This window comes from Semicossyphus pulcher, unplaced genomic scaffold (genome assembly GCF_022749685.1).
Source record: "Semicossyphus pulcher isolate SPU_LCO1_2020_fin unplaced genomic scaffold, fSemPul1.0.p SCAF_7, whole genome shotgun sequence".
Classification (NCBI taxonomy): domain Eukaryota; kingdom Metazoa; phylum Chordata; class Actinopteri; order Labriformes; family Labridae; genus Semicossyphus; species Semicossyphus pulcher.
This window is the reverse complement of record NW_027211748.1, coordinates 8,039,105-8,060,726: the sequence shown is the minus strand read 5'-3', so window position 1 is coordinate 8,060,726 and position 21,622 is coordinate 8,039,105. Positions and strand designations below refer to the sequence as shown.

Sequence of the window (21,622 nt, the reverse complement as noted above, 5' to 3'; positions counted from 1 at the left end):
TGGAGTGTAATCACACTTTATCTTACCTTTATCCTTTTTTTACACCTGTTAATCCTGTTAATGTCTATCAGTGCACTGCAGCCAAGCATGATACGCCGTGGGCCGCTCACCAGTCAATCACAGGGACAGTGCTGCGTCCTAATATTACCGTAATTACCTGTTTGTTTAACTATTACCAACTGGTAAATATTCTTAAGTAAGTATTCTTGTTAATATCAAAGTCATAATTGAAACTGAGATTTCTCTGAAAAGCTTTTACACCGCTCAGCCATAACATTATGACCACTGACATGTATCTCGCTTCAAGGGCACCTGTCGGTGGGTAGGATATGTTAGGCAGCAAGTGAACTTTGGTCCTCCAAGTTGATGAGTTTGAAGAAGGAAAAATGGGCATGCATAAGGATGTGAGCGACTTTGTCAAGGGCCAAACTGTGATGTCTAGACGACTGGGTCAGAGCGCCTCCAAACCTGCAGCTCTTGTGGAGTGTTCCCGGTCTGCAGTGGTCAGGACCGTCCAAAAGTGAACCAAGGAAGGAGAACCAGTGAACCGGCCACAGGCTCATTGGCAGCCAAGGCTCATTGATGCATGAGGGGAGTGAAGGCTGGCCCGTGTGGTCAGATCAAACAGAAGAGCTACTGTAGCTCAGATTGCTGAAAAAGTTAATGCTGGTTCTGATAGAAAGGTGTCAGAACGCACAGTGCACCACAGTTTGTTGCAAGAAACAACCCGCAGACTGGTCAGGGTGCCCATGCTGACCTCTGTCCACCGCCGAAAGTGCTTGAGAACTGGACCACGGAGCAATGGAAGAAAGTGGCCTGATCTGATTAATCATGTTTTCCTGACATCATTGATGGCCGGGTGCATCGGGAAGACATGGCACCAGGATGCACTGTGGGAAGAAAGCAAGCCGGTGGAGGCAGTGTGGTGCTTTGGACAATGTTCAGCTGGGAAACCTTGGGTCCTGCCATTTATGATGTTACTTTGACACGTACCACCTACCTAAACATTGTAGTAGACCAATACACCCCTTCATGGAAACAGTATTCCCTATTGTCAGAGGCCTCTTTCAGCAGGATGATGCACCCTGCCACACTGTAGACATGGTTCAGGAATGGTTCAGGAATGGTTTGAGGAACACGACGAGTTCAAGGTGTTGACTCGGCCTCCAAATTCCCCAGATCTCAATCGAATAGAGCATCTCTGAGATGTGCTGGACAGCCAAGTCCGATCCATGGAGGCCCCACCTCGCAACTTACAGGACTTAAAGGATCTGCTGCTGATGTCTTGGTGCCAGATACCTCAGCACACCTTCAGAGGTCTAGTGGAGTCCATGCCTCGACGGGTCAGGGCTGTTTTGGCAACAAAAGGGGGTCCTACACAATATTAGGCAGGTGGTCATAATGTTATGGCAAATCTGTGTATATCAGACTCTGCACTTAAAGGTATGGATGTACAAGTAAACACAAACAGATAAGCTACAATTTATGAAAAATGTTCTATATTCTCAAATCATATTGCTCTTAAATCATAGGGAATTATTCACATCCACAGCTTCCATCCCACATGAAGTGAACACACAGAGACACATGTAAATTATGTAAAGCATTCTCACTGTGGGTGTCTTTGGACGTTGGGAGGAAACCCACATACACATGGTGAAAAATGTAAAGTACTGCTGTGTAACTCCACACAGGAAGTCCCCAGCCAGCGAGTGCAGGTTCACTCTGAGTTCAACTTTGATTTCTATATTCTATATTTATTGAGCGCCACAGTACTGAATGGCCTTTCATTCAACTTTCAAGGTATTGCAGTTCCCTTCACTATGGTCAATGTTCTTAGAGCAAAAAGCCTCGTAGAGCTGAAACCGTTAGTCGATTAATCATTTCAACAGAAAATTAATCAACATTTGTACTATCATTGAACTTTCTGTAATTTTTTTTGTGGATTTTGTGTGTTTTTTTTCCAAACAGATAATGTGTCATATTTGGCTCTTAGATATTATCTAAGCAAAATGACATGAGAGGGAGTGATGTTGTACTGGATATCATCACACCGGCCTCGTGCCGAAGATAATCACAACAGTTACACAAGCAGCAAATAGTAGTAAACAGTAACAATCAACAACTGATTACTCCACCAACTCCACTAGTTCCACAACTTAACTGACACTGGACTTTTGTTGCCAAGCAACCCAAACATTCTCCTGCTCTCTGTGTCTCCAGGTTACCACAGCTGTTCTTATCATGTACATTTATCTGTTTGTTTTAATTCATCATCAACAAGTGAAATGAGAGTCTGCTGTGTGATTCAGAGGTACCAGTTGATTAATGTAGACGCGGTCTGCTGTAATGTTAATTAACAGTATTCAGAACACCTGGCTGAGGCGGAGTGATACACACAGTGAAAAGTCCCTGTGATGTTGTTCTCTATATCAGAACTCATGGAATGCCTCTTATCCAATCAGATTACTTGGTCAGAACTGTTGTACAAAAGTGCATTTTACACTATTTTCTGACATTTTATAGATGAACCAATTGATTGATTAATCGATGTGCACGTTAATTGATAATGAAAAGTCATATTATAGTTTTAGCCCTACAGCTATATGAGCAAAGTAGCATACAGGTTTTAACATATGGTTGAGAGAGTAGGGAGAGTTGGGAGAGTATGGGTGTGTGCTTGTGGTGTGTAGACGACCAGGAAGAAGAAGAGAAAACAGGACGTGTGCCTACAGATTCCACAAATATTCAAAGAAACCGGGCTCCCTACATCCGTGTTTGTCACTCATCGTGTGCCTTTAATGAACAGCTCATTAGACGGAAACCTCATTAGCCATCTGACGACAGGGAGCAAATGATCCAGAGATGAAGAGAGGAATTTGTAGCGTCTCTTTCACTGAAGGTAGAAAAGGCGAGGAACGTTCACAGATGCGCCTTCGGTCTCTGCTGCCTGACTGGAGTAAACATCATCTTCATAATGACGTATAAACATAATCCTCCACGGAAAAATGCTCCCAACCGTAAATAAGACCCCTGAAAAAGAGATGTAGTTGCCAGAGTAATGTGTTTTTAAAGCTGCCCTATTTTCCTGCGTGTGAAACCAGGGATATTTTCTTACATGAATGCGTAATAAGTGGACACATAGCAGAGAGTACTGCAGCTTCATAACATGATAACCGCTCTCTCTCCTCCACAGATCTGTGACAAAGAATGGCACTATTATGTGATCAACGTGGAGTTTCCTGCTGTCACTCTGTTTGTGGACGGTGTGACCTATGAACCCTACCTGGTGACGGATGACTGGCCGATCCACACCGCAAAGATTGATACGCAGCTGACTGTGGGCGCCTGCTGGCAAGGTCAGTGAGTGTGTGTGTGTATCTATAAATACAGAGTAGCTTCAGAGTAATGCAGATATTTTTCTGAGGCATTACAGAGGCTGAAAGCAGAGAGGAACAACGCAGCTGCTATTACATTTTGTTGTTGGGTGTGTTTACAGCCACACTATAATCTGACACTTGTTTTATATGCAGCAGCCTGTTCAGCTGGGTTCAGGTTCGGCTTTTTATTTGCTCCAAATAAAATAAGAAATCACTTTTTATATGCCTATTTTTACTAAACAGAGACACATAAGTACAGGAGTGACATCATTTTAACCACTTCATTAAAAGTACTGTAATTTGTTTCATTATTAACCCCTTTTACACATGAACTCCTGAGAATTCCCACAATTTGACAATTTGAGGACATTCACTTCCTGACATTCCTTTCACACGTCCGGCAAAGCGGGAGATTGTCAGTGTGAAACACGCTCTCACAACTAAAGATACACGCGTGTGGGTAGAGGATGCTACAGAGGCAGAGTCTTCCACTGTTTGTGGGTTAATATCACTCCTACATGCACAAGGACGAAGTCACAATACAAACACAAGAGTGGGAAACAATATACAGGCGATTGACAGGAGCAGTAAAGAGTATAAAACAGCAATATCTCTGCTGAGCTAATTAGTGTTTTGGAAAAGTATCTGTACACACATCGGCTCACCAGGACTTAAAGCTAACTTTTAATTCTGAGTTGGCAGGAAAGAAGTCCACTTAGAGTCCAGATGAATGGATTCAGAGGTTTGCTTTCTTACATGTAGCCTGCAAATGATTTAAAAAACTTTTTATGACTCAACAAACAAAGAGTTTTAAAAGAAGATTTTACAAAACACCCAATTAGAGAATATCTTTGGGAAGAATTTTATAAATTTGGAGAGTATATGCCGAAGATCAATGAAGGTGTTTTGGTGGCTTAGAAGGACACTTTGTTCTTTTTTAGGGATGCACACAGCTAGAAGGTTCCTGGTTCGAATCCCGGTTCGGTGTAGTTGGCCTTCATGCGTGAAGTGTGCATGTTCTCCCCGTGCATGCGTGGGTTCCCTCCGGGTACTCCGGCTTCCTCCCACACTCCAAAGACTTGCTTGTCGGGTGTGTCAGCCCTGTGATCGACTGCCGATCAGTCCAGGGTGTACCCGCCTCTCGGCCAATGGCAGCTGTGCTTGGCTGCAGCCCCCTGCAAACCATGAACAGGAGCGGTATAGATAATGAATGGATGCTCTTTTTCTATATACTCATGTCAAGGTTATTATTATTATTCTAGAGGGCCATATTTGCACCATTTGTATGTTATTGATTGTGTTTTTTAGCAACAGTTTTGTTTAAATATAAAACAGTATATAGAGTTTGAATTTGCAATAAAAGTAAAGAAACTAAAGCACTGCATTTAGACTGGTCAGAATATGTTAATCACAGCTCTGCAATACTATGAAATGATTCTGAAGCCCACAAACCGGTCTGAGAACAGATCATGAAATAAATGCATAAAGTGTCATGAAATGTGTTTTTCAAAATATTCAAAGGGAAACGACCTGGAAAATGACAGCGACATATGGTAAACTGCCTCCACAGAGCGGCTCGGCAGCCTCAAAAGATGTTGAAAATTACATTTGAAGCACAAACAGAGAGCGAGAAAAAGCAAGAGTCATACTGTTAAGATAAATAAAGAGATTAAGATTTATGCCCCGAGGCTGCGAGTATTTTTCTTTGAAATGGAGAGGCGCTCGCTGAGTGGGTATCAAACTGGAAATTCTGCGTGTCAGTTCCAGCGGCAGGGAACGAGAGCGGGTAGAGAACACATTTAAATGAATAAGAGCTACCCTGCTGCCATGTTTATGACTTGAATAATTACACAAAAGTGCGTTACAGGAGGGCAGAATGAGACAGGAGTGATCCGTTCTGCAGCTTGCCTAAATCACGCTCATAACAGCCGCCAGCAGCATCCAAAGCTCCAATCCCGGGGACATTTTAGTTGCCGTTTAAATTTCTTTTCATCCTGTGCCCGCTTGCAATTTTCTTTTTTGTCGTCATCATTTTCTTCCTTTGCTTCATGCAGGCCTCTCTCACTCTCTCTCTCTCTCTCTCTCTCTCTCTCTCTCTCTCTCTCTCTCTCTCCCGCTCTCTCTCTCTCTGCCTCTTTCCATGAATCTGTGATTGTGAGAGAAAGCCCTGAAGGAGGGATTAGCCAGAGTGAATGGAGGACAAGTTTGCCAGCTATTACATCCCAATGAAGCCGCTTTAAGCTTCACTAAGCCGCAACTGATAACTTTGCAGGCCATTAGTGAGCAAGATTGCCTTTCAGCCTCTCATTTCTCCTTCCCTCCTTTTTCACCACAATCAACAACATAATGATGAGACATGTGGAATGAAAGACGTTCAGACTGTACTTTCACTGCCCTCGGAGCAAAGAAGAAGACGTGCGCTGTCGCTTTACAAAGTTAACAAGAAAACACTGTGCTGGTTGGTTTTTCCAGCAGTTTTCTGCAGCAATAATCTGATCTTGACGTGTTTGCCATCTTTTTTATGCGCAAACAGGAAAGTGGGTGTGAAATTTCAAAGCAACCCTCACAGCACACTATACAAAATGCTTAACAAACCGAGCACAGAGTAGGCAGAAGGAGCCCGAGGTGGTTTCGTTTTGATAATGAAAGGCATCAGTCAACACACAGCGTCAGAAAGTTTCAATAATTTGCAGCTCAAGAAGAAGCTTAAAGTGCTACTTAAGCATTCTGATAGCACACATTTAAATCAGAACAGTCACATTTAATAAACAGTGTTTGTTTTATTGTGCTGCAGGAAACGTGTGACCTCTCCTCTCCCTCTGCTTTTGTACTTTTATTAATCTCTCTCTGTTATTAATCTCTAAAAACACATATACACAGGCAATACAAAAATATCAGTTTGCACTTTGCCACTGAAAAACACAGATTTTGTCTTGATGAAAAGCTTTCAGCAGTGCATTAGTCAGAGAGCTGAAGAAGGAGAATAAAGGGCAGCATAATGACGAACACTGGCACATTTGGAAACAAAGGAAAGTTGACTCATTTGGAAAATGTCTCTCTCACTTTGCTCCTGTCATTACAGAAACACGGTGTTTACCATGTCTGTTCTTAATGCACGGGAAAGTAAAAAGAAAGGAGAATACAGCCGCTAATACGACTGATATTATTTGTTCTTTCTGTTTGTTGTTGTGCCACTTCAGAGACGACAGCATCTGATGGACGTGTTTTCATCCTAAATGAAACCAAAGAGCGTTCCAATCGTCTTCAGTTATGTGTGTACGTTTGACATCAGATAGCAGCCGCAATCCTGACACAGAAATAGCCTCCGTATTAAAATAAAAGCGTCTTTTGTTTCATGTGGGGGGGAAAAAAAACATCAGAAGAAAAGGTATAGAATTTAATTTTGAGGAGCTGTCACATCATCCTGTATGTGAGACATGTTCTGAAATACTACACTCACAGCATTTCAGTGGTCAGTTAATGACAATGCTCAACAATATACTACATTGTGTGTGTGTGTGTGTGTGTGTGTGTGTGTGTGTTGCAGAAGCTCTCATTGTGATGTAAATGTTGAGTATTCACAGAAAGAATGCTTCAAAGTGTTACCTTTTGAACTCGAGCATTGACCAGTCAAGATTAGTGAAACAGGAATGACAAAAGCCTGATTGACTGCTAGCCGTTCTTCTACTTGAACTTGTGTCAGCTGACCTGCGTACACACACGGCCCAGTGAGCATTTTTCCGTTGAAAAGACGTTCAAAACTGGTTCAAAAGTGAACGTTTTTTCACCGACTATTTGAAGAGGCTGATTAAAGGGGGGCTATCATGCTAATTTCAAGCTTCATGTTTCACTCTGTGATACCTGTGGAATAGCTTAGCATAATTTACAGTTAAAAGAAACCTCTGGTCCCTTTAAGAAACCCTGCCCCTAAAAGCCCGCTTTCTTCTGATTGGCCAGCTCTCCGAAGCCTGCTGAGGCTGCACTTCCATTTGTGACATCACGAAGTGCAGCGTGTAGAAAAAACAGCGTGAAACCTGGCGTTCACAGCAGCCTGCAGACTGAGCTGAGAAGCCTGGGGATTACTCCAACATACTTTTACCTACAGATTTGAAACTTCATCCACGTTTAGTCTGGACATCCAACATTGTAACATTATATACATGTCTTAAAATGTGAAACAGTATAGTATAATACCCCCTCTTTAAATGTTTATGTTTAAAGATTCATCACACAGTCACACACATATTAACAGACATTTTCAAGTCACACAGCGGCTAAAATGATTGTATAAGTAAGCAGTGCATCACTGTAACCAACGAAAATATTATTACATACCCGGATTCGATCTCACGTGAGCTGCATTCAAGTCCAGCACTCATCACTATCAGCCACTGAGGTCTCCTGACACACACGTGTTTCCGTCAGGTATTCATGAACCACGTCAGCATCCAGGGGTCGTTCTGCCTTCGTAGTCAGAGCTGCACAGCCGGAGTACCTGCACGTGCTCAGTCTTCTTTTTTCTTCTTCTGTGGGGAATGTTTCAAACTGCTCTCTTCACAGTGTCTTCTTGTTAACATCACACAGCCCATAAAGCACCGTGTTTATGACTTTTGTATGAAAAATAAAATGCGTTGATATTACGTCTTTGAGTAGACCTGCAAAATGATTTTGGAGAACTGCTAATACAATCATCACTTTCGTCACCCTTTCAATGCTAAAATCAACAATTTATCTAAATTATAAAACAAAGAATGTATCTGACACGTCGGTTAGGTTGAAAAATGGTTGAAATGAGGTCGTTTTCAACGGAATTTCAACATTGAAATTCCGGTTGGTGCTCAATGGGAGAACTAACAAATCAGCCCTTAAGAGTCAGAAACCTCCCACTGCCGTGATCCTGAGTGAGGAACAACTTTCATATAGATGAGGAAATATAGCTGAAATAATTTCACTGAATCTAATTTCTGCTGTAATGTTGTTTACATGTTTATTGCAAATCAGTTGGTCTTAATGGTTCTTGGATAGCATCCTAAAATTGCACCATTGCTCATCAGCATCATCAGATTCCACTCTCCTCACCTCGGAGCTCCAGGAGATAAACATGTGACAAAGCTGCTCTGTTTGAAAGGAGAGGAAGAATCTGAGACAACAAACACATTAAGTCTGTACAAAAACAAGACTGAAGTTACTTTATAATTGTTAATATTCTGCTATAGAGACCGTAACTGTTCCTCAACAGATATTAAACCTGTTATCTACATGTACACATAACATCCGCTGATGACATGGTTGGCGGTTCAACACCCACCTCCCTCTGTTCAAATTTCCATGTGCACAGTAGATAAAAAGCGGTAAATAAATGAAGGCATTCAACATTTATATAAGGGACTATTTACTGAACAGCTTTCACATGCAACCTCGCCTTCTGTTAAATATACAGTAAAAGTGTCCTGTGACACGCTGAAGGCAGTTTGCTGTTTCTGTTACAGGATCTTCTCCCTCAGCTCCATATGTTTCCCTCCTCTGTGTGATTCACACTGACAGAGCTGTGAGAGTAGATGCCTTCTGTCCCCATGCTGGCTGGATGGATGGTAGCTGCTGTTCACATTAATATATATTCTGTTCCTGTCTGTCATTCTCCTGAGCCTCACTGTACAGAATGTTTCAGGACTAGGAGAACATCCAGTCTGTGTTACAGTATTTAGGTTAGTTTACATTATATAGTGGACATTTATGTACTTTGAAGAACGTGTAATCAGTTTGGCCGGAGGGAATTTGCTTGTAGCAGGTTGAAATGTGGTTAGTTAGTCTCCTTTAAGTGAAACATTGAGCCTATCTCAGGTGTCATTGGGCGAGAGGCGGGGTACACCCTGCACTGGTCGCCTGTCAATCACAGGGCTGACACACAGAGACAGACAACCTTTCACGCTCACATTCACACCTACGGACAATGTTAGAGTCACCAATGAACCTAACGAGCATGTCTTTGAACTCACCGTGGGAGGAAGCCGGAGTACCCAGAGGGAACCCACGCATGCACGAGGAGAACATGCCAAAGACCCACTTCTTACGAAGCAGGGTTCGAAGCAGGTTCAACATTTATGTATTTGTCTAATGATATTATAATGAACCCGTAGTAGTATCATTCCTGTGATCTGCCTAAAAACATATAAATGTGTAATTTTAAGAACAAAAGTAAGACGGGGCAACAAGTACTAGCAGTTTAGCTGCAGAGTGAGACATAGTGCAGAGGGAAAGGGCTGTCTGACGTCAATGTGAAGCAGGGACAAATAACTGGAGTACAGCGCACACTTAAACTGACATGTTTGTTTATATGTAGGACTCTTTTAAGGGGCTATAGTACGTGGTATTCTAGGCCCTGTCTGCAGCTTAGCTTCCGTGCAGGCTTCTCCTTACAGGGGCCGTGCTGACTGTTATCTACTGTACACACTACACTTACTATTGATAAGTACCTGAATACAACCCCACTTCAAAAAATCCTTAACCTGTCTGTTACTCTTCTCTTGGCTTTGTATTAAAGTTATAGCCGACCTAAAAGACTCACATTGGATGTTATTTGTCTCCAGTATGATTTGGTGAAAAATACACTCTTTATCAGAATGAGTGTGCTCCACATGGCTGGTCCAAAAGGGAAATATTGTGATATGTGTGAAAAATGAGGATGTCAGGGTTTGACTGAGTTAGTGATGGAGCTGGCCCCACAGACAGCACTGCTGGGATACCTCACACACACACTGTGCCAGTGCTGTTGACTTGCACTAGAGTTTTCATTTATTTTGCATGAAAGGATGTTTTTCCTGCTCTCTGTGGCAGCTGCACAACTTTTCAGGTCAAGCACGCATTACATCTGTCAAACTAATACATCAAATTCAGCGAGTAAAGCTGACAGGAAGTGTCAAAATATCTGCAGTGGTGCCAGGTGCTGAAGTACATCATGTAATATTTGTTGAGTGTTGCAGACTGACTCATATTTGTGTGATGGCACCTGTTCGTAGGTAGCGTTTTGCTTTTTTCAACAATATAACACTGTTACTGCCACCTGCTCTCTTATTTTGAAAATCTGCTTTTTGCCAGAGCATTTTACCTGGAATATTTCAGTAGTGAAAAGAAACAGTGAAAACACAATCTTACTGTCAATGACATTCGGGTACATTTATTTCCTGTCTGAACTAGTGTTCAGAGTTGTTTCGATGCTTCTCTTCCCTCTGTTGTGAACGTTGGGAAAATAACCTCTAAATTCTTCATTGAAAGCCATCCATTGGGTCGTGTAAGCTTTTTGTGCAGCAGATTCTCTGATGTTATTTTCAGCAAACTGTGTGTAGTTTTTCCCTTGAAAACATGCATAATATATGTTGTTGTGTCTTTTACCCTGCAAAGGCTCTGCAAAAACAGCTTAGAGCTCAAAAAATCTGAGACCAGGCGGGTAAAATAAAAAGTTCTAGTTTACACGAGGTCAAAAACAGGAGAGAAGTCAAAACCAGGAAGGCAGGGGAGATGAAACAAATCAAATAGGAGATCATGGTTGAAAGCAGGAGTCCAACAGGCGGGCAAAGGGTCATAACAGACAAAGGAAACGTCTGGACCACTAAGGTAGAAGCACATAGACAATCTTGCAGGTATGAATGGAACCCTCTCATATCTCTTTTCTCTTCACTGGTTCTCTTTTCTCCTTTTCTCTTCCGTCAGGAGGGGAGGTCGCGACCCCGAGGTTCACTCAGTATTTCCATGGCAGCCTGTCAGGTCTGACGATCCGACCAGGCCGCATTGAAACCCAGAAGGTTATCTCCTGTTTGCAGGCGTGCAAAGAAGGTCTGGATATCAACTCCCTTGAAAGCCTCGCTAAGGACATCAAGGTATGTGGGGATAAATTACAGTGTTTCCAAAACCCAACACACACACACACACACTTTCCTGTATAGTAACAGCTAAGCAGGATAAATAAAAGAAGGACACTGCGACTCTGTAAGGACAATACTGGGAGAATAAAGTATATCGTAAAGTAAGGTATCATAGCAGACTGTGTATCGTATTGTATCTTATCATAGGACACTGTATCGTATCCTCGGACACTGTTTATTGTATTGTATCGTACCATAGGACACTGTATCGTATGACAGGACATTGTATATCTTACTTTATCATTGCCTAGGACACTGTGTATCGTACAGTATTGTATCCGAGGACACTGTGTATCGTATAGTATCGTATCCTTGCACACTTAGTATCATATAGTATCGTATCCGAGGACACTGTATCTTATTGTATCGTATAGTATCGTATCCGAGGACACTGTATCGTATAGTATCGTATCCGAGGACACTGTGTATCGTATAGTATCGTATCCAAGGACACTGTGTACGCCTTCAGCTTTTTAAGATAAAAGTACATTTGCTAAGACACTATTCTATAACTCTTGTCCTCTGTTATTAAAACACAAGTGATGGACATTATGTATGTCCTGAACAAGCTAAGACACATATGATGTGATGTCATTAAGTTACAAAATAAATATAATTGTTTGAATCTGGATCTCTGGAAAACTGATTTTATGACAAATGCTGTTTTTGTTTGTGTGTCCAGTTCCACTTTAACCCGGCCCAATCTGTGCTGGTGGTGGAGGGAGAGGATGTGGACAGCATCAACACAGCCATGACCAAAGTGTCCTACATCAACTCCCGTCAGTTCCCAACGCCCGGACTCAGGCGGCTACACATCACCACCTCAGTGCAGTAAGTGTACATGAAGCTACATTTTTTACTCCAGATTTAACTTTGCTCAATTACCACCTTATTAGCTTTCCAGATGTTCTCTTTTAGATTGATTCAGAGAAGCTGAAGTTTATTCTTAAAATGAACCAGCCAGTCAGGTGAGCAGCCACCATATGAGGAGGTTTGTTTCCATGAAATTACTGTTTGTTACCAAAGATATGGTAATAAATAGTATTGACTTCAATTTTTATCCTCTCTAACTAAAAACAACTATTATTAGTATCATGCAAACAGATGAAAAGAAGAGAAACAACAAGAAAAACCTCTTTTGAGTTGTATTATACTATTGCCATTATATTTAATACTTAGCCACAGAGAACCGCAGAAAAAAACATAGGCACATATTTTTTGCATATTTAGGTTGTCCCGACTGAAGATGGTCGTGCCTGTGAGGTCCTTTATTACACCAACTGTACAGTGGAAATAAACAGATATGTCTCCTGTGTATGTGTTGGCTAATTTCTAACATTTCGATACATCCTCTGCTTCAAACATACCAAGAGTTTGTTAGGAGATACAGGGAACTGTTTAATATTCACAACAGCTGCACATGTTATCTTTTATGGAGGTGTTGTTCGATTTCTTCCTCCTTAATGTTGAATGCACAGTCCCTAGCTGCTTTGTAGATTAAGATTTGAACTCTTTCAGACGCACATGTTGTTATCGATCACTAGCAAAGCACATTTAACAGGAGTGAGCTATCCTTGTTGAATGAAGTGTGAGGTCTACAACTACGTGTTAAATAATGCATTCATAATACATAAAACCAGTCCAGTAGATGGTCACAGAAGCTACACACAGCCAGAGGAGAGGTGGTTAAAGCCTTGAAGAAAAGCTGTTTCTCGCTTTAAGCACCAAAACTCTCCATGAGATGGCAAAGGATGGATAATTAGTGTAAAAACTATTTAACCACTAAGCGCACCAGATGGCCATTAAGGACATCAGGCCTTCTGTTGAATGGAAAGACCATCTTGCTAGTGTCAACTTGTCCTTGCTTTTAGTTTTTTTCTTTCTTGAATTTTTGGTTCATTTTTCATGTGTGTGTCTTTATTTTGTGTGCTCTGAGGAGGATTAATGCTAATCTGTTTAGGGACCCCCTGATATCCCCTCTAATGCCACCTTCAGGCTTAAATATATCCTCCGTTCACACACAACAAACAGTTCTGGACACATCATTTTGAGCTAAACTGCATCTCTTAAAACAGATGATCTTGTCTTGCTTCTTCCTCGTGTAACTTCTCTGCCCATGTGTGTGTTTGTGTGTGTAGCTGTACGCTGCATGTGTGTTCCGCTGCGTATCCTTGATGTGTCTGCTCCACACTCAGCCAGCGTCTGTTCATTTGTCGAGCAGGCAGGTCAAATCAGCTTAGACGTGCGCTGGTCGATAAAGTGAAGCTTGAGGAGGAGCAGCGATAGAGGCTGTCTGACTCTGAACAACACTTCACTTCTCCCCTCCAGATAAAGACGGATAGATCCGCCTTCACACTCAGCAGATAAGTTGAATCTGCTGCCTGTGAAGGCAAATACGATAATATGCAGTCCCTTTACACATTGTTGATATTTTTAACATTTCTTTTTCAGGTTTTTTGTTTGCTGTGTTTCTTGTTGTTTCTCTGTGTTACAGCTTCTGAGTAGTAGTAGAAGGAGTGATAATTGCCACTTCAGTCTTCACAGGGTTGATGCATTTCAAACCCGCCTGTGTTAAAATCTTTCTTCAGTATGTTTCTTATTTTCTAAAGGACTATTTTTACTCTTGGAGGGTTTATTCCTGTATGAGTGAAAGATGAGGTCAAGGCTTAATGCCCTCTCCTCAATCTTTGAAGTGATGCTTCGCTTTATTGCAACATTTTCTTTCTCAAACTTAGCGGTGTAAGGCTGTATTTTTCTGCTGAAGTAGTTATTACTCTATGGTGGGGATGCTTCAGTTTAAATGGGACTTCTCTCATTCTCATATAGTCATAAAGTGAAACTACTGAAGGACAGAGAAGAGGGGCTTTCTTACTGTTGGTCACACTTGAAACATCCTTCCATTCATTATCTATACAGCTTATCCTGTTCAGGGTCGTGGGGACAGTTAAAACAGCAGAGGGTCAAATATTGAAACAGCTCACGACCAATGACAGTATATAAAGATGGACGATGTGTCTCCACTTCCTCTCGTTGTACATAAGTGAAGCTAAAATACCCCCTGGAGTGCTGCCATCTTGCCCATTTGGAGCCAGAGTCTGCGCAGTAGAGATCAGCTGATGCAGCCGTGGTATTGACGTCCCGCACCTTCCCGCCAACCAAAACATACATTTAACTTACTGAAAAAAAAGGCAAACAAAGCGCATATCAGTGTGTTTAACAGCAGAACAGCTTCTTGTGTTGGTCTGAGGTTAACGTTCACAGATATGTAAACTTCAGTGACTGTAGTGATTGTTTTAGTTACGTCTCCTCTCGCCGTTCCTCCTCTTCTCTGCTAATCCAGAACAGATCGGCTGCAGGAGCCGGATTTGTCAGCAGAGCTGTCAATCATTTTACTGCATCAAATAACTAATTAAAAATAAACTTGTCAGAAAAAAGAACACTTGGACATCAATCAGCATGATAAGAACTAACTATAATGACAGAAACTATGTTTGAGAAAAAATGTATTTGCTGTGTATTTTGATTTTATAGTTTGACTCATGTCCCATCTGTTTACATGGAGGAAGCGGGCTTTATGACCTATACTGCAGCCAGTCAGCAGGGGGCGCTAGAGAGGTTTTGGCTTCACTTTTAGGGAGCTGTCATGTTGTCCATCTTTTTATACAGTCTTTGCTCTCAGTAAGACAATAAGACTGATTGCTAAGACATGACAAAAAACGACACGCTATTTCTTTTTTCATTTTTCAAATCTACTTTCTGTACGTGTGTTTCATTCTTTAAAGTAAATGGGAAAAGTGAAGCCGACTAATTTCAGGGTCCATTAAATAAGATTCTCATCAACATTTTCTCTCCATGACTGAAGACAAGACAATCACTTCTGGGACCGACTCTGAAAATGATCATGTAGAATTAGAGGATGATTTTCTGGTGTTTAGGGAACTTTTCTTGTTTGCAGCTTATTTTCTGATCATTACATGGAGATCATGTTCAGAACCCAGTCAGGGATCTGCATCGTGTGAATTTTGTTTTAGCATTGGGAATAAGAAACTGATATTTACATTTTGCTAAACCATCAAATATATGACTAAATCCTTTGAACGAGCGTGAAAATGTATATATTTTAAAGTGACAGCATGTGTTGTTGAGGGGGGAAAGGGAACAGAAACAGGGAATCACCAGGTTTTTCTCCAACAAATATTAGAAGTGGTGTTAGTTATCATCCTGTACTAGAAAATGATTAGACAAACCAAAGTGATGCACAACACCTCATGCAACTTAGATCCCGAGAACAGGTTCTTCCACTTGGAAGAAGGTACATGACTGTGTTAGCAACATTTTCATTAGAATCAAATTGTATTCGGTGGTTGTTTGCCAATGAAGCAAGGCCACTGTCACTTAAATATATATAAAAGATATAAATAATATAAATGTACGACATCAACCCCCAACCCCCACAGTCCTGATGTTGCAGTTTAGTTTTGTATTCCATCCATCCATTATCTATACCGCTTATCCTGTTCAGGGCGGCGGCCGGGCAGGAGCCTATCCCAGCTGTCACTGGTGAGAGGCGGGGTACACCCTGGACTGATCGCCTGTCAATCACAGGGCTGACACACTCACACCAACGGGCAATTTAGAGTCACCAATAACCCTAACGAGCATGTCTATAGACTGTGGGAGGAAGCCGGAGCACCCGAAAAGAACCCACACATGCACAGGGAGAACATGCAAACTCCACACGGAAAGACCCACTATGTCCGAATCAGGGTTTGAACTAGGAACCTTCTAGCTGTGAGGCGACAGCACCTAGTTTTGTGTCGTTAAACTAAACATAAAAGTTTTAAAAAAATCATCACTGTTGTTCTTTTAATTCATTTTTTAAGTTTGTCCTGAATTCTGTTTCTTGTAGGAAAATACTTCGAGATAAAAAAAAATGTGAAGCTCTTCCGGGGTTTGAGACTTTCTGTTTGTCCTTGTTGGTCTTTCATTCGTACTGTTTGGATACAACAGTATTTTAACATTCAGAACATTCAAAAGCTGTTTTTGTCACGAACAAAAAGTGTTTTATTTTTTGTTGTCACAAAAAGTGCGACAAAACCCTGATAAATCAAACAGGACAGCTTTACAGTTAAAATAAGACGGATCAGCAGTGAACACAAGTGCTGTCCTCTGACCTCTCTTCTTCTTCTGTGTGTGTGTGTGCGTCTCTCTGTTTGTGTGTGTGTCAGGTGTTTCGGGGAGGACACGTGTCTCTCCATCCCAGACATCAAGTCAGTAGTTATGGTCCTGCCGCCCAGCGAGCCAAGAATCACCATTACAGGACCTAATCGACTCGTCAGGCCTGCCGGTGACCTGCGGGGCCCGCTGGGTTTGGCCCCCTTCAAGGAGCTTCACATCACCAGCACGGTGATGAAGGGAGACGGCTTCGGAGGAGGTGAGAGGAGGGGCTGCTTGTGTTGTTACCATGCTCTCGTGTCAGTTCAGCCTTGTCGTGATGTTTAGTGGATTTTGTAGAAAATTTGTTCCCCTCCAGGTTCTGTTGTGTGGATTCTTTCTAACAGCTTTTTAGCTTCTTTGTGCAGCAAATATTTGCAAGTTAATCTTTTTTCACACACAACAAGCCCGCAGACCAGGTGTGATGGAGGTGATGCATAACCTGGATTACTGCGACGTGCTGGTAATTGGGGAAGAGCTGAATCCTGAGAGGGAGAGTCTGGAGATTCATCACAGCGCTTTGCTGGGAAAACACCTGGATGCTACCAACTCCACCTCTGGAATATCAATATACGGTAGGAGCTGCAGACTCTCAGCTGATGCTCCATAGAGAGAAGAAAGACACCACCTTTAACCTTTAAATCTAAAAGAGTTTCTTCAAAAATGTCTCTCTGTAAACTGTGAGATGAACATCGGCTCTCTATATAAAAAGCCTCTACGGTCCTTGAAATGGTCTCCTGTAATCGTCTCATACAGTTACAAACTGACTCACAGTGCTGCATCATGTATATCAGACAGCAGTCTAACATGCTTCTCCTCTGTCTCACCAGGTGTGGACTCCATGGCCCACTACGAGCAGGCTCTGAGACAGCTGCGCTACAGGAACTGGCGACCTGCCACCCTGAGCGACAGAAGATTCAGACTCACCTGCTCCGAACTCAACGGACGTTACACCAGCAACGAGTTCAATTTGGAGGTCTGTGTGACATCTCTCAAACATCATATTCTAACTCTTTTTCACTCTCCTCTTTTTTTCCGACACGGTGTATCTAGTCCCTGAAATTTGCTTCTGTACCTCCATCAGTTCTTTTTTTTCCTTCATCATACACTCCACATTGTCCTTATATTTTTTCCATCGTTGTTTGTTCCCGTGGTTGGATTAATGATCGTACGCCATCTTTCTCCTGAGGATCATGACCCTGTTTGTTTTGCCCTTGAAGGTCAGCGTTCTTCACCACTCAGCACCTGTGGAACATGTTAATCACATGGCTGCTCAGCCACAGTACCTGAGACCCGTCCATCACCCGCTCATGATCCACACGCTCAACTCTCACATGTCCGGTAAGAGACATGTAACTGGAATGCACCCTGTGGAGAACAAGTGATGCTTTACAGATAACACAGAATAATGTTTTTAATGTGTTGTTCATGGAGGAGTGTCATGTTAGGATGCGCTTCTGTTAGTTTACTTCCTACAGGCTAGCTTACACCTACTGTAGGGTTCTTACTGCACAATCATTCTTTTCTCTCTCAAATAAGAAATCTTGACAAGTTGATATAACTGAAGATTATTCTGCTGATGCCTCCTCAAAGGTCAGCAATCAATTTTAAGATTAAAAATACAATTACAGCTGAAAAACATGATGATAAAAACACCAAAAACAAGACGAGGGTTGTAAAGAGTGCAGTTTCAGACTGCAGATTAAAGATCACACACAGAGGAGCAACAGTCAGAAATCTTTACTTTAAAAGTATAATCTTAAAGACTTTCTTGTAAATAAATGTCTGTTAAGTCTCTATCTATCGCCGAATGAGGTAACACAATGGTGATTGAGCCTATGGCCCACTGATGAAAGCCTTTGCATTTGCAGTATATAGTATTATTACAGACTGGGTGTCTGTGGCGACATTCACGGAAAAAAATCACAAGCGACGCCCAGTTAGTGACACGTTTTCCATCAGCCAGCAGTGGTTGGTCTGCCAGAGAGGGTAGGCGGAGCTAAGCGGCTGCTTTTCCGGTCTCTGCAAGTGCTGCGAGTAAACAGTAATCTACTATGGCTGAACAAACAAAGAAAAGATGGATGACTACAGATACAACTTCAACAATAAGTGAAAATCCAAAGAAAAAGAAACAAACTCGACGCTCAGATGAAGGCAAACTGTCTGAAAAGGAAAACGCCCGCCAGCGAGTTACAACCGGAGCCAACCGTGGACGTCAAACATGCAACACTGTCTGGATATCTGGGAAGTGTGCTCCTGCAATTACCGTTTAGTGCCGCCAAAGAGAACACAACTAAGATCTTTGAGATTACAACATAAGCATTTTTTAACCAGCAGCTAAACTTTGAGTTAATACTTTCTAAAGGAGCAAAAAGCCAAAATAGTATGACAACAAAGTAACATCATCTAGCAAAACATAGCAGCATTTTTTTTTACTGTCTTTTACTTCGTCTCCAGGTGCAGCCCCTCCAGCAGCCACAGTTGTTATTGTGGTGTGTATCGCCGCCCTGGTGGTGATCGTGGTAATTGGCGTTTACAGGATCCACGCCACACATCAGGAGGGGTCCAGAGAGGACGAGGACGGGGTGAAAGACCCCGAAGAAGACTGGGAAAACTCTGCACTCACCATCACTGTCAATCCCATGGAGGTTTGATTTCAGCGTGTCTTAGGCTTATCTCTAAAGATTTGCAGGGCAGATAGAGGAGGATGAAGGATAGAAGATGATTTATCTCACGAATGAGTAAATTTTATTTGTTGCCTCTGTAAACTGGACATTTATTGTATCACGTTTTGCTTTGCAGAACATACAAGGAGCTCAAGCGCTCGATAAAGAAGTGAAAGAAGAAGAAGAACGTGAGGAGGAGGAAGAAGAAGAGGAGGAACAAGTGGGAGGAATGACAAGTGCTGAGTCAGACAACAGTGATGAAGATGAAATGGAGGAAGAAGACGAGATGAAAGAGAGGAAGCATAAGGGAAAACTAGAGTGGGACAGTTCCTCCATAACATACTGATAACACACGCGCACGCACACACACACACTAACAAAACCTGCACACACAAACGCTCTCTACATTCTGTCTCTCTCTCTCTCTTTCTCTATCTTTATCAAACACACACACACACACACACACACACACACACACACACACACACACACACACACATACCTTTCATGCAGACACACAAACACACAGTCTGAGAAAATTATTTACAATCTGTTGCTGGAGAAAAACACTTTGAATCTTCCCACATTGTCATTTTTAATGAAATGTCGCCCTCTGCTGTCAGAACAACAGAATGAGCTGCAGTCCCACAGAGCTGGAAAACATTGTGTCTGTATGTCCATGTTCATTCACATCACAGTCAGTGACGCTAAATACATGATGAATATCAAACAAGCACAGTTTTCTCATCATAAGTGCAGAATTGGCTTGAAGTTTGCTCATAACATTTTATTCACATTCCCTCCATTTCTCACGTTAACACAAAGATCATTTACGCTTCTATTCCAACATAAATATTACTCTATGTCTCTTACATTTTTTTTATTTTTGAGAACAGATAACCTGCCAGATGGGGGCTCATTCGCAGATTTATCATCCATACATGTACACATAAACTACTTCTTTCAGCCTATATAGTAGGTGTAACATAACTGTGCTGTCTGTCCCTCAGTGTGTCCTCTTGTCATCGCTCTCGTGCTGAGTTTCCCCACATATATATCACCGTGCTGTCGTCCTGTGGCCTGGAAAGTAAAGAGATATGTAGGGTTATCTCTTTTCATAATCTTTCCACATTCGTCCTGATTCCTGTACAAAGGAGAATTATTAACCGTTTATTTCTTCCTTTTTTAAAGTGAAATCATCACAGCTCCATCAGCCAGAAAACGTTGATTAAAGTTAAAACACTTTTAGAAACTGAAGATCTGTTTTGTCTGTGTGGATCCAAACGGTGGCCTATTGTAGCCTTTACTGTTTAGGTTCAGATCACTGATGTGTGTTACTGTACGCTACCCATAATACTTGTGTGTTTCCATAGTAACGGGAGCCCTCTATGCAACTATGGGCCCAGTGTAAAAGAGCAGAACCCAGAAACAGACGTACTCCAGCTTTTCTCATGAGTGATGCATTTTTTAAAAGGTACAAAAAGGGCCATCTCCTAAAAACACTACGTTTCCCATAATGCAACTCAGTATTGTCTCTTCTTGGAGCTGCTGAGAAAAGCCCACATAGATCGTAACAGACTACAGCTACAATCAAACTAACAGACTTCAGACTGATGCATTAAGAGAAGGACTAATTTGCTTTGAATTCTGGGTAAATTAATACTTTTCTTACACTAAAAAATAGCACCTGTGTACAACTGGTCAATAAAGCTAAATTCAGCAGAAAATGTGTCAATGATAGTTACAAGGATTTTGTCCAGGGTAAAATAAGAAGATAAAAAAGCGATGATATCATCGAGTAGTGCTCCTGAGTGAGCTGAACTTCTTGTGTTGACTTGTCGGTGTGCCCCTTTAAGGACGGGTAAAGACCCACAGAGCTGCACGCTGGAGAAAAGAAGCAGAGGATTTATTTTCCTGGTGTTATTAAGTCATCATTCTTACACTTACATTCATTGATATAAAATCAATGTTATACCGCTGTTACTGCACATTTAAGTTGAGTTGCCTGAGTAAAATGTAATTCCCTGATTTCGTCTGCATTGAAATGACCTTAAAGTAACTCCAAATCCACGTTCTCATTCCCATTTCCTCTCAGAGAAACCACCTCTCCTCCTGTCCATGCCCATATTGACACACCTCCTGTTTCCCTCTCTCTCTCTCTCCCCCCTCTGTTGGCCTTTAAGCTCCTGTGATCGTGATGTCATCATTGTGGAACAACTGCCTCGTTTCCCTCGTCACCCTTTGTCATATTGTGCTTCAGAAGATTAAAGAGAAAAAGATTCTTTTACATATAAAAACAAACCCTGTAAAAATGTTCAAGACAGTTATTTTATATATCCGTTTCTTTTTCTTTTTGTAAACAAACGGTCGGGATTTCTCTCTCTTTAGTGGTCGTCCCACTGCTCTCTGTATATTGACCAATAAAGACTTGTTTTAGACTCTA

General features: G+C 41.8%; 1 protein-coding gene across 1 annotated transcript in view; it reads left to right on the top strand.

Moving 5' to 3' along the window:
* The window catches only part of clstn2a (calsyntenin 2a), a 186,612-nt gene extending 164,990 nt beyond the window's left edge, over nucleotides 1–21,622 (top strand). Inside the window, exons 10-18 of the mRNA XM_069684151.1 lie at nucleotides 3,197–3,359; nucleotides 11,088–11,254; nucleotides 11,982–12,130; nucleotides 16,528–16,733; nucleotides 16,921–17,088; nucleotides 17,344–17,489; nucleotides 17,734–17,854; nucleotides 18,971–19,161; nucleotides 19,316–21,622. Of these exons, the coding sequence (XP_069540252.1) occupies nucleotides 3,197–3,359; nucleotides 11,088–11,254; nucleotides 11,982–12,130; nucleotides 16,528–16,733; nucleotides 16,921–17,088; nucleotides 17,344–17,489; nucleotides 17,734–17,854; nucleotides 18,971–19,161; nucleotides 19,316–19,525 (1,521 nt within the window). The 3' untranslated portion in view covers nucleotides 19,526–21,622. The remainder of the gene's footprint in view (nucleotides 1–3,196; nucleotides 3,360–11,087; nucleotides 11,255–11,981; nucleotides 12,131–16,527; nucleotides 16,734–16,920; nucleotides 17,089–17,343; nucleotides 17,490–17,733; nucleotides 17,855–18,970; nucleotides 19,162–19,315) is intronic.